General features: G+C 41.4%; 1 protein-coding gene across 2 annotated transcripts in view; it reads right to left on the reverse strand.

Moving 5' to 3' along the window:
• The window catches only part of MLLT1 (MLLT1 super elongation complex subunit), a 100735-nt gene extending 87634 nt beyond the window's left edge, over positions 1-13101 (reverse strand). For both annotated transcript variants that reach the window (XM_069082868.1, XM_069082867.1), the window contains exons 1-2: positions 12948-13101; positions 6707-6887 (exon numbers count right to left, since the gene is read on the reverse strand). In XM_069082868.1, coding sequence (XP_068938969.1) covers positions 6707-6887; positions 12948-12959 — 193 coding nt within the window. In that variant the 5' untranslated portion in view covers positions 12960-13101. The remainder of the gene's footprint in view (positions 1-6706; positions 6888-12947) is intronic.
• Positions 13102-13568: the final 467 nt, after the last annotated feature.

Here is a 13568-nt window from a genome sequence, read left to right on the forward strand (position 1 = left end):
ATAAAAGGTTAACGATCCTATGAAGAGCTAAAGTGAGGAATTAAAAGGGAAAAAAGAAAGAGCAAAAATTGGAATCTAAGGCAGTACCTATCAATTGAGGAATCACTGAACAAACTGTGATATATGAAGGTAGTGGATTATTGCACCATAACAATTTATGAAAGAGATAAATTCAAAGAGTAGTGAGTAATATGGAATGGTAAAGAGTGAAAAGGACAGAACTAAGAGAATAACTTATAAGGACATTATAAAGAAAAACAAATCTGAGTTAAGAACTCTGATCAAAGAAATGACCAAATATGTCTCCAGAGGACATAGGCTGATGTTATCCAACTCCTGATAGAGAGGTGATAGACTCAAGATGTATAAAGAAAAAATACACTTGACCACAGGTACTTTGTAGATTTGTTTTGCCTGATGATGCTTATTAATTACAGTTGTTTGTTTTTTAAAATATCTTGGTTTTTGACTGGAAAGGGGATTTAGCAATAGTGATGCCTCCTCCCCAAAAAAATTCATTGAGAAATTTTTTAAATGGAGAAAGAGAATGGAAGGAAGCAAAGACAAAAAGGCCAGTTTTGCGAGTAGAGTGTGTAACTTACTATATATTTTTAAGGAAATGGAACTTTCTTGCTTGCCTGTATTTCTTGCTTGCCATTTCCTCATCTGTGAAGCGTGCATAATGATAGCACCTAACTCCAAGGGTGGATGTGAGGGTCAAATGAGATATTATAAAGCACTTAGCACAGTGCCAGGCACAAAGTAAGCACTATATAAATGTTAGCTATTATTATATATTTATCTATATAGGTATGTATATATAATTTTTAAAAAATGTATTCCCAGTAACTAGCAGAGTGCCTGGCACATAGTAAGCACTTGATAAATGCTTAATCTGTTCAAAAATTTAAAAAAAGTTCAAGTGAAGGGGAACCCACTAACTCCCAAGATAGATCATTGCATCTTTGGATACGTCTCATTGTTAGAATATTTTTCTTACGTTTAGTTTAAACTGTTCTTTTCAACTTCCACCTGTTACTCACAGCTCTGCCTACTGGGATCAAGAAGAATTCATTCACCTATTCATTCAGCAAGCATTTGTTAAGCACCTACTATGTGCAGCATACTGTGCTAGATGTTGGGGATAAAACAAAACCTGAAGGAGCTCATAGTCTATTGGGGGAAAAGATCATGTACCCAGAGAAGTCAATAAAAAATGTGTGCCAAGTAATTCTAGGTAGGAAAAAGCACCAGCAATTGGATTTGGGGTGGTGGGGAAGAGGGTTTGGGAGGGAGAAAGGGCAGAGAAGAAAGATCAAGAAAGGATGTGGCCTTTACATAGGAGGTGGCCTTCAAGCTGAACCTTGAAGGGAACTAGAGATTCCAAAATGGAGCGTGAAGAGAGAGCCTATATTCTAGAGAAGAGAAAAGGCATGGAGGAACAGCAAGTGGGCCAGTTTGGCTCACAAAGAATGCATGAATAATACGAATTGATTTGGAAAAATAGGTTGGAGCTAGATTGTGATGGTCTTTAAATGGCTTTTATCATAGAAGCAATAAGGAGCCACTGAAGCTACTTAAGCAAGGGAGTAAGAAAGACCCCATGTTTTAGGAATATCATTTTGGAAACTAGGTAGGAGATGGATTAGAGGGGAGAGACTGAAAAGAGGTAGATCAATTAAAAAGTTATTGAAATAAAGTAGGCAAGAAGTGGTTAGGGCCCAAACTAGGTTAGTGACCAGTGAGTAGAAAAGAGGACAAATATGAGATGTGCAGAGGGAGAATCAACAAGACTTGGTAATTGACTACTACATAAGGGAGGTGAAAGAGTAAAGAGTTCATGGGGCAGCCAGGTAGTACAGCGAGTAAGAGCACCGGCTCCAGTGTTGGGATGACCTGGATCAAATCCGGGCTCAGATACTCAGCACCACACCCAGAAATAACTGGCCGTGTAACCTTGAGCAAGTTACTTAACCCCGATTGCTTTAAAAAAAAAAAAAAAGTAAAGAGTTCAGAAGGACATACTATACTATGAATTCTGATGATTGCACAGATGGTAGTATCCAAAATAGAAAAATGTGGAAGTATGGGAGACTTAGGGGGACACATAAATGCTGAATGTGAGGTATGTATGATACTTTGGTTGGGAAATATCCTCATGTATACTCTTATGAACATTCTTATGTACAAATAAAAAATGAGAACTTGAGAGAATTTCTCCATGGGAAGAATTATGACTTAATGCAGAATGAAAAAGGCAGAAACAAAGGATCCATATACACAATGAATAAACAATATCAATGAACAGATCACTTGAAGGAGATGAAACTCTAAAAGGATGTTTTCACATCCATTAAGATCTAGATTCTGTTTTGAACTTAGCCACTTACAACCTGTGTTTCCTAATTCCAAATCCAGCATTCTTTCTACTTCACTATTAGCATGTATATACTGATGTTGCTAAATAAAAGGGAAGGATTTGGAAAACAGAGGAAGACTGAGTACTAAATTCCTCAAGAAGAAGGGAAAATGACCTGGGGCTTGGTAGATATCTGCCAATAGGATCTTGATAGGATGGTACCTAGATAGAATATACTTCAAGAGTTAGAAAGGCTGCTCAGTAATCAAGACAAATGAAAGGTCTAGAAGGTACAGTGAGAAACAAGGAGTATGCCTGCTCTTCTTCCTGCCTCAATAGGTTGTTGAGTATGAAAGATAGTATATCCAATTCTAAAAAAAAGTTAGCACCCTGAGAATGCCAGAAAAAAAACTAAGGTAAAGAAAATTTTGTTAATTATAAAACAGGGGCTTCAAAAAACACAATAGAAGGGGAGAATAGAATTGGAGAAGGATTTGGAGAATAAGGCAGATACTATCTACCACTGAGGTAGATAGGGATGAGGTAGATCTACTGAGGGTAGATAGAGAAACCATAATAGATAGGGAAAAAATAGTAAAGGCCAATAGCAATAGTACCAAGTTCCACCTAGGCAGCCAAGGAGTCTGTTATCACCAGGATTAGAAGAGGAAGAAGTAGCAATTTGCTAATCTTAGAATAAGGACCTTTTGAATAAGTCTACTTTCTCCTTTTAAATAATAGCCCTTCAACTACTTAGAAACAGCTATCATGCCTCTCTAAGGTCTCTATCCCTCATATGCCCTAGTTTCCTTTCCTTTTGCCATCTTGGTTGCCCTTCTCTATACAGATTCCAATATGTTAATGTTTTTCCTATGATGTGGTGCCCACTATATGTCGATCAATCAATACTTATTGAGTATATTATGTACCAGGCACTCTTAAATCACAAAGAAGCAAAAGACAGTTCCTGCCCACAAAGAATATAATCTGGGGTGGAGAGAGGGGAGAGAACACGTAAACAACTACGTACAATGTTATTTCCTTTTTAATCCCTAAAAAGGAAATAATTAAAAGGAAGAAATTAGAATTAAGAGAGGTTGGGAAAGGCTTCCTTAAGAAAACGAGATTTTAGCTGGGACTTAAAGGAAGCCAGAGAAGCAAGTAAGCAAAGATGAGGAGGGAGGGCATTCTACACATAGAGGACAGTCTGAGAAAAATGAAGGAGCAGAGGCCAGTGTCAAGGATTAAAGAGTCCAAAGTGGAAAGTTTGAAAGTCAAACAAAGGATTTTACATTTGATTCAGCAGACAAAAGGGAGTCAATGGAATTTATTGAGTAAGGGGTGATGTGGTAGGACCTGCTATTAGCACTTTGGAAAATCACTCTGGTAGCTGGAAGATGGATTAGAATTGGGAGAAAAATGAGGCAGACTGACCAGCCAGCTATAAAAATTCAGGTGTGAGGTGATGAGGGCCCGCCCTAGAATGGTGGTAGTATCACAGAAGCAAATGGGGATATATTCAAGTGAGGTTACAAAGGGGAAATTAGGCTTTGGCAACAGATTGGATGTGTGTGAGTGGGGGGGGAGGGGTGAGGAATCAAGGGTGACAGGCTGTCAAGCCTGAGGGACTGGGAAGATGGTGGAACACTCTAAAATAATAGGAAATTTGGAGGTGGGGGGGAACAGTTTAAGAAGATAATGAGTTTAGTTTTAGACATGTTGAGTGTAAGATGTCTACAGGACATCTAGTTTGAGATGTCTGAAAGTCAGTTGGAGATACAAGGTTGGCAGTAAGAAGAGGGATTAAGGAAGGATCAGTATGTTTGAGAATCATCAGCATAGAGATGGTAATTAAATCCGTGGGAACTGATGAGCTCATCAAGTGAAGTAGTACAGAGGAAGAAAAGAGCCCTCCCAGACAGAACCATAGGGAACACCTATATTTTAGAAGGCATGATTTGGATGAGGATGCGGCAAAGAGATTGAGGAGTGATCTGATAGATAGGAGAACCAGGAGACAGTGGTGTCCTGAAAAACTAGAAAGTTGTAGTAAAAGAAAGAGAAAGTCTTGTCCAAGGCAGTTCCCTCCTGTCTCAAGAAGACTGTATTAACTTTTGACTGCCATGTCACACAGATAACCTATTGAGCTTGCAGTTGACTAAACACCTCAGATTTTCACATGAATTGTTGCCTATAGTCAGTTTCTTCAAATTTGTATATAGGAACATAGAATTTAGTGGTAGAATGAAGATTAGAGATCACCTACTCCAACTCCCTCATTTTATAGATGGAAGAAGTGAGGAAAAAAGACATTAAATAATTTGCCCAAAGACACAAAGGTATTCAGGGTAGAGCTAGAATACCTGTATAGTTGATTTTTTTGAATCCACGTAGAGAACTTTAGATTTCTATTAGATTTCATCTTCTTAACTGACCAATAAACACACACAGAGAACATGATTATAATCCATTTGTAACTGTTGTTGCTACTGCATTTATTAGATAAAGAGATTTTACAACAGTTTGGATGGATAGGGCCCTCTAAGATGACTCTCTAAAAATGCCATATTACCTCTGCTACACCATTCTCAAGACTGCCCTCAAAAATGCCACAACAGAAGGGCAGAAGCCCTAGAAAAAGAAATCACCCTTGAATATCTGGGAATCAATTTTTCATATTCTAAAACCAATTCAGTCTTTCTTTTCCCCTGACTACCTGTTAGCATAACTCATTTCTCCTCAAATAATAAAGGATAGTTCCCAGGATCATCTACGGTAGGGTGTGAGGGCAGAATTCAGCTCTGGCAGGTTTCCTTTACTGAAAGTTCTTATAACTGATTGTGGTAGGAAAGGAAAGGAAAAACTAGTAACGGGAGTTTTTCCAAGTATCCTGACTGTTCTTACTGACTCTAGGAGGGGAAAAAGAGGGAGAAGTGAGGAAAGTTTAGTATATAGGGAAAGCTACTGGATTTAGCAGACTTGGGTTCAAAGTCCAACTTAACTAATTACTATCTGCATGACCTTAGGCAAGTCCCTTTCCCTCCTAGAGCTTCAGTTTCCTCATCTGTAAATAAGAGGACTAGACTAGATGATCTCTCAAAATTCTTTCTACCTCTTATCCCTATGATCCTATGCTCCTAATAGGGAGGGAGGTGAGTGAAAATGAAGGTCTCTGCTATATATGTTAGTTTTAAACAGCTAATAACCTAGAATACAGGAGATTCAATGAACGGTACATGTTTCTATTGGGTTAGTTGTCTGAAGTGGAAAAAAAAGTGAAATTTGGGAGTGGTGGGAAAAGATGAGCAGTGAAAATAAAATGAGTTAGCAAGCAATTAATTTATGTCAAACATTTATTAGTTACCCACTACTTAGAAAGTACTATGTTAGGGCAGCCTCTGCCCTGAGGTAAAATTTAATATAAGAGAAACCATAATAGAAAAAGTTATCTGGCTACCACCAATCTATTTTGGCCTATATCTGGTGCTTTTCTCATCCCTAACTGCTAACCCCTGTTCTTACTCAATTATTCAGGGATAATCCACATTGCTTTCTTCTCTTTGTTGACATTATCACCTGTACCATTTACTTCCTTATTGACATATCTGTTTACTCTTAGAATTCAATTAGCAGCTTAAGCTCCAAAGGAAGGAGGTTAGAGGTTCTCCCCTCACACTCAGGCTTAGCTATCAAGAAAGAGCATTTAAATTAAAAAACAGTTACCATTACTGGCCCTGTATATGCAGTGAAAATGAGTCACACAGCAAACTTAATAAAAAGATCAGCTCCACTTACTTAAGTTTTACATCATTCTGAGAGGTGATGCTTTCCAATTTCTAACAGTGAAGCTGGCCACAAGAAAGCTAGCACAGGGCTAAAATAAGGTTCCGTTTTATGGGCTTGTTTTCATTATTTTGTCTAAAATGTGGTCCAGTCTCAAAACAATCCCTCTGGAATTATAAAATTGTATAAGCAAATAGAAATAATTTTAGACTATCCTGCTACTCTTCACTTCCATTAAAAAACTAAGGTGCAAGTTCATTCATCATCACTCATTGTGTCCTTTTCCTTTTTCCTAGAATTAATTCAAACATTAAAGAATGTATGTTCTAATGGTCCAAATAAGAAAAAGAGAAAAAGCATTTATTCTTCAATGAAAGGTCATATCCTGCCTAATCTCCTTCTAAACAAGAGTGCCCAGAGATAAGGTCTCTAAAGTGAATGTATAATATGTGTTCTACTGTTCCCCTGGAAAAAGTTGGAACAAAATTGAAAATATCTTTAGACTAAGGAGTTTGATGTTACATCAATTCCAGGCAAGATTATGAGAACCTGGATAGCACTCACCCCGTTTGGGTTTTGGAAAGCTATCATGTAGCCGAAACACCACTCTTTCCACGAAGTGTTGGATGTCACATTGCTCTGGACCTCGAACAAACACCATCCAGTCATGAGTGAATCCCTCAGTGGTGGGCTTCTTCCTCAGCTGGGCTCGGTGTCCCAGCTCTAGCTTCACCTGTACAGTGCACTAAAAAGGGGGGAAAAAAGTTTGACTGGGGCCAACACAAAAGAACCAACAGAAGATGTGGTAGGGAAGGGTTAACAAGCTGGGACTCTAAAATGTCACACATGGTTTTCTATAACATAGAGGTTAGCAAAGAAACTATACAAAAAGCCTCCTACATAATTCTAATATACCTTCAAACCATCTACTTTCTTGGATTAACTTATGCCTTTACACTCTCCACCCCAAATAGAGAACAAAGAGTTACTTTTCAGGCATGCATATTATCAACAAAAAACATCAGCTGTAAGTTTTCAAAGCAAAATTTTGATTACCCATGAGGAGGTAAAGGCAAAAATGAACCAACTCATTTTCACATTATAGCTGTAATCAGCAGCATAGCTCACTTAACTATAGAGACCTGATTTATCACTTCAATATGAAGAAACCAAGTGTTTTTACAGTTATACTTAAAATTCCTATTTCAAAGGGTCATCACCACATCAGCCAATCAGCACCATTTATTAAAAGCCCACTGTATGCAAATCACTCCATTAAAAAACAAAAACAGAAACAAATCTCCCCAAAGCTCCTAAAAAGCTAACACCACAGTTGGACAGCAAGCTGTAAGTACACCCAAAGAGGAAATGCACAAAGCAACACAAAAACAAGTACAATGGGTAATTTAAGTTCAGGGAAGACAGACAGGATAACCAATCAATCAGCTTAATTCATTCACTGAACTGAAGTTTACTAAGCACCTACTATTCCACAATGCCCTGGGTGCTAAATGTTGTGGGGAACACAAAGATAAATAAGTCCAAATCCTTGCCCTCATGGAGCTTGGTAACAGAACTAACAGGGACACACACACACACAAAAAAAAAATATAAAGCAGAATGTGGTAAGTACATGAGCGTGATAAGTCATCAGGAAACCCTTCCTAGAGGGAGGAGACTGGGACAGTGTTGTGAGAGATAGGCAGTCTTCCTTATGATAAAGGAAAGGAACTACTATGACAAACTGCTGTAAACCATGGTCGGATGCAGTCATTGTACTCGATTTTTCTACCTGGTTCTTTGCTTCACCACAGGGAAGGGTGTTTCTTTTGGCCTTTCCCCCAGAAAATACTGGTGTGCAGAAGGCATCAATCCATCCATCTATCTGTCTATCTATCTTTTAAGATGGAAAGGAAGCTGACCAGCAGAAAGTAGATGGGCAGTCCATGTGTATAAAAAGCACTAGTGAGGTTTAGAGCTGAGGAGAATGAGAACAGAATTACAGGTCTCCTGGCCAAAGAAAAGTCCCATTGAGCAATAAAAAACAAGGGGAATGAGCTACAGATAAGATTACAATTGATAGAGAGACTCAAATGTTGTGTTTTTAGACTTGATCTTGTAGAAATGGGAGTTGATTGGAAATTCCTGAATGATGGGATGGAAACAATATGTGACTGAGATTATTCTTGTAGTTCTATGTAGAATACTTTTAAGGAAAAGCTATAGGTTTGGAATTGGTCGAGAAAGTCAAATAGAACTGTGACATATTTGGAAGGCTAAAAGAATTAAGAAGATGGTGGTGCTAGGGGGAGGAGGAGGTTGATTTACAACATCTTAAGTTTCAGGTGTTGGCAGGCATCCAAGAATAATGTCTAACACTCAATATGGAATGAAATAGGGAATGAAAGAAAGGGTATGGATGGACAGGTAAGTTTGAGAATCATCCATCGCTATGTATTCATAGTAAACAAAAATCTTATTCACTGATTATTAATAGCAAATAAGTCTTTGTACCTGGGTATGAGCCATAATGATTACAAAGCTATCAGCCACTGGTTTTCTCTATGATCTGTTTTTCTCAACTAGGCTGCTAGAAAGGTTAGAGATAAAAAATATGTATTTGCAAAATGGTTTGAATTCTTCGTAGACTGTTTGATATTCTAGATATTAAGATGCTCAGAAAAATCTCCTTGAAGGCAGGGACTACATTTTACTAAACCTTGTATTGCCCACAGAGTTTTGCTTCAGGGTCTTGCACATACTAGGCACTTAATAAATGTTTCTAGAATTCATTCATTCAACACACAGTATTCAAACATCATACCACTGTTAGTATCCTTTGTTCACCCATTCACAACGCTTAACAAATTACCCATTGGCTTTCTGGTATTTGTGATTAAATTTGGGGTCCTCTACAGGACATACATGTTGCGATACAGTTACTGGAAAAGAATGGGAGAAAGCAATTTAATCAGGAGGGAAAATGCAAGAGCCAAAATGAGCCTCCCCAGCCAAAGTCAACAGGCAGCTTGGAGGCAGTGGCAGGCTATTATTTCAATTCATGTGCCAGAATGAAGGCATGGCATAAATGCCAGTCTCCTTTGCAACAGCAACCTAGTCCAACCCAGTCAATGTTGTCCAAAGGTTGGACATCAGATTCTGGCCAGAAATAATTTGGCTTTTAATTGCTTCTTGACCTGACCATGTTAGGAAGAAACACTGCTTCAGCTTGGAATATATGTGTCACTTATTCACCAAAGAGTAGGTGAGAAAAACTGCACTGGTAACTATACCATAAAATAAAAGAACAGGAGCCCAAAGACACTTCATCTCTTTCCTGCCATATAGAAGAAGGAATTAAGTAATGATGAAGCATTTAGCTGTTCAAAGCACAACATGATACATTAAGATGAGAAAACTGTCATTTGTCAACCCGGTTAACTACAATTCATTTTCGAATTATAATATGTTGCTGGCATGTGGCCAGATCATATACTGGGGGCAGGGAATGATTTAATCAATTCCACATCCAGGAAGTAGAATATTCAATTTATATACCCACCCATTCCTTATTCCACCTCCTTATCTTTTGATAATTTCTTTGAATGTTAGAACAAAGAGGCAACATTACATGGTATACTGAATGCTAGACTTGAAGCCAGGAGACCCGAGTTCTAATACTACTTTGAACACTGTGATCACACAGACATTCAATCTCTCTAAGCTTCAATTTCCTCATCTATAAAAAGGGGATAATACTTGAACTACCTATATCACATGGTTGTTGTGAGTAAAATACTTTGCAAACCTCACATATACTTGTGATTAGAGTTATTGTTCAATCCATTTACTTGTTTACTTACAGTTCTTATAAAGGGTAGATAGCAGAAGCAAATGGCTAAGTAAAGCTTGGAAGGCCTGAGAATTTCATTGATTCCTTGATATGGGAGTGGTTAAGGATAGAATGGTGAAATTCTTTTCAGGTATGATAGAAATTACTATGCAAGACCCTCACAATCATTCGATGAAAAGGACTTCCTATTTACTGCCATCCCTCAGTTTTGTGAAGATCCCCTTTCCCTCAAACGAAAAGAAATCAAGTGGTTTTTTGGGCCATTTCCAAACACTCCTGGTTATCCCACACCAATGCCAATAGATACCTCAAGAGTGTAACTCTGAAAGCAACAGGGGATGGGTAAATTAGCAGATCTTTTTTGCTTCAACATTGCAAATGCTGTATCCCCTAATCCTGAGCCCCACAGGGAAGTCTTTATCCACTAGTTTATATATAACACTTCCCATGAATTTCTAGTGGGAATTCTTTCCAACAGATGCACTTTCCTCTGGGAATTCACACATTACCAAGTGATATAATTATCTCTTAAGTTTAGTTATTGCATCTAATTCCCTAGAATAAAACAATCCCATTCCCTTGTAAGAGAAAGGATAGCATTACTCCCCTTTTGATTCTGCTGAATCCTACTGATCTGTAAGTTGAGAGCAATCCCCTTGACAAGCTACCCATATGTGGATAATAAAGATGGGAAAAGTAATGCTTCAGTGACTCTTTACTGTCCGCACAAACCAAACTTCTCAGAATTGCCCTCTTAGTACTTTGGACCTTTGGATACAGTTAGAGGACCATACAGAAGAGTCACTTGATCACGCAGACAAAGACCATAGCTAGACAAACACCATCTACTTTTCTTGGCCAAATATGTAATACTAAGGAATGCTGACTCAGGGGCAGGGACAATGCAAAAGGTCAGGACCCTTTTGCTGACTGCCTTATAAGGCACAGATGCCCAAATCATGAGCCTGGGGATCACTGATACCAGGCACCTCCACTAAACTCTGGCTGTGTCACACCATTTTCTATTCTAGGTCAATGATGGACAGTTGAAGGATTTAACTGTTCCAAGAGCTACAATTACTTCATAATCACACAATCTCAGAGTTGGGATACTACAGCCTATCTAGTTCAACCCATACCTAAACAAGAATCCTCTTTATGTCCACCAGCCTTTGCTTAAAGACCTCAAGTGAGAGAGAACCTCCACTTCCCAGAGGCAGGTCATTCCACTTCTGGATACCTCTAATTGTTAGGAAGTTCCTCCTTGCAACCAACCTGGTATGTATCTCACACCTCAGATCACTGAGGTGAAAGATATAAAAAATGTTCTGGAAAATACAAATGTGGCTTTTCCCAGGATATTAGCTAAATGGATAAAAGTGTGTGTAGGTCCTTTAAGGTGGGTAAGAATTTCTGTAGTAACAGAGATAGCATGATCCCAAAGGCTGCAGAACACCATAAGGATTATGCCAATTGATCAGGTAGGTACAAGGCTGCATGCAGTTCAGGGTGTTTTGCTATTGGTAGGGAAAAAAAACCCCAACTACTCTTAATAAAGGTCAGAGATAGCAAGCTGTTACTTCTGCAGGAGGTTGCAAGCCCATAAAGCTTTCTGTTGAAAACATCAATGAACTGCTATAAATTCTTCCTTTCCCAAAATAAACTCCACACTACCTCTCACGTGGAATTCTTGAGTCCTTCAACCTGGCACATTTCACTAGTCAGGAAAAGAACATATACCCCCTCTTAAGCTAAAAAGGCAATGATCAGTCAGCAACAAAACCACACATTTGATCCCTCTCAGCTACAGTGACTAAAAAATGTTTGTATAAGTTAATTAACCTGAGACACCTAGGCCCTGAAACAACACTACAGCTTTCAAAAAAAAAAAAAGTACCACCAATCACCTCCTCAACACTGTGACCTTGTCTTATTTAACAGCATGGATAGTCCAACCTGACTCCCCCTTCAAATTCCCCTAACCCCCAAGGACAACCTAAGGGAGAAGGGTTTGGGAAGGATGATTAGGTTTTGAGGAACAAGGGAGAAAGATGACCCCAGTTTTCTGAGACAAAGAGGATGAGGGGGAATTAAGAAATGGTATCCAGTTTGGGGAGTGTGCTGGCCTTGGGTTTTTGAAAAGAGGGAGATAGGTTTTAGAAGAGGAAAGAGTGAAGGTTGGCAAAGGATGAGACTGGGAAGTTTCTGAAAATTGGGGAGGGGGAGAATGACTCCTGGGGGGTTTTGAAAGCGGTGGGAAAAAGATCATAGCTTGATATATCAAGAGCTGGAAGTGACCTCTGAGCCCATCTAATCCCATCCCTTGATTTTACAGATGACCCCTGAGTTTTTAAGGTATCCGGGCAAGAGGTGACGCCTGCGGTGTCGAAGGAGAGAAGGAGTGGGAAAATATGGGAGAGGGGGCTTGAAGGTGGAAGGTGAGGGCAACGACCCCAGTGTTTTTGAGAAAAAGAGCAGGAAGATTTTTTTTTTTAATTGTTGGGAATAGGGGGAGGAAGAGCTCTCAGTTTTAACGGACGATGGGTGGGTGGGTGTGTAAAGGAGAGGTACGCTAGGACCCTTGGGTTTGGTTGGGTAATCGTAAAGGCTTGAGAATTTGGGGGGGGGGGGAAATAGGAGATGGCTCCGATTTAGAGGGGAGGCGCCAAGGCAGGATGCCTATTGCAAGCGAAGCACACCCTCCCCAGAAGGGCGGGAGGTGGAGGGAAGATTGGGCAGAAGGACCGGGCCGGGCACCGGGAAGGGGGAGGGGATGAGCTCCGGGGAGGAGGGGTCTCCGTGGCCCAGGGATTGGAGCCGTCTGGGGGTGAGGGGGGAAGGGCCGCGGGCCCGGAGCTCCGCGGGAGCGGGGTGCGGGCGGGGAGTCGGGGGCCGGGCCAGGGCGGGGGACGTGCGGGGAAGGGGACCCCGGGCCCGGCGGCGCCTCCTCACCTGATTGTCCATGGCTGGCGCCCCGCCCCCGCCCCCCGGGCCCCGCGTCGTCCGTCTCCTGTTCCTCCTCGCAGCCGCTGCCGCCGCCGCCTCAGCTCACGGCCGGCCTGCTGCCCTCATTGTCTGTCAGGCGCCGCCGCCGCCGCCGCTCCCCGGCCGCCCGCCCGCCGCCCGCCCCACGGAACCGGAAACCGACACGACCCGGGTCGCGAACCGACCGCGGCCCCCGCTGCCTCCTCGGGCCCCGGTTGACCGAACTGACGGCAGCCGCGGCCACTGAGCAGCCAGGGCTGGCGTTTGGGGGGCGGGCCTTCCGGCCATCCTGGGGGAACCCGACTGCGGTCGGAGGGACGAGGCTGTCAGCCAATGAGAGACAGGTTTCAGGAGGGGCGGGGCGAGGGGCCGAGAGAGGCGAGGGACTGAGAGGAAAGGGAGAGGCTCTGGGGATTCGGAGGTGTGCGGCGCACGTGGAGGCAGGGAGGCAGGGAGAGAGGGAGAGAAGGACGGGAGAAGAGACGGGTGCAGCCCGCAGCCGGCAGGGGGCGCCGCCTCTCCCGGGTTTCTGGGCTCTCCACTGGCTGTCAGCTCCTCCCGAGAGAATGCTAGGGCCACGAGGTTCGA

This window comes from Petaurus breviceps, unplaced genomic scaffold (assembly GCF_028583685.1).
Source record: "Petaurus breviceps papuanus isolate PSGF00001 unplaced genomic scaffold, PetGlider_PUasm1.0 172, whole genome shotgun sequence".
Classification (NCBI taxonomy): domain Eukaryota; kingdom Metazoa; phylum Chordata; class Mammalia; order Diprotodontia; family Petauridae; genus Petaurus; species Petaurus breviceps.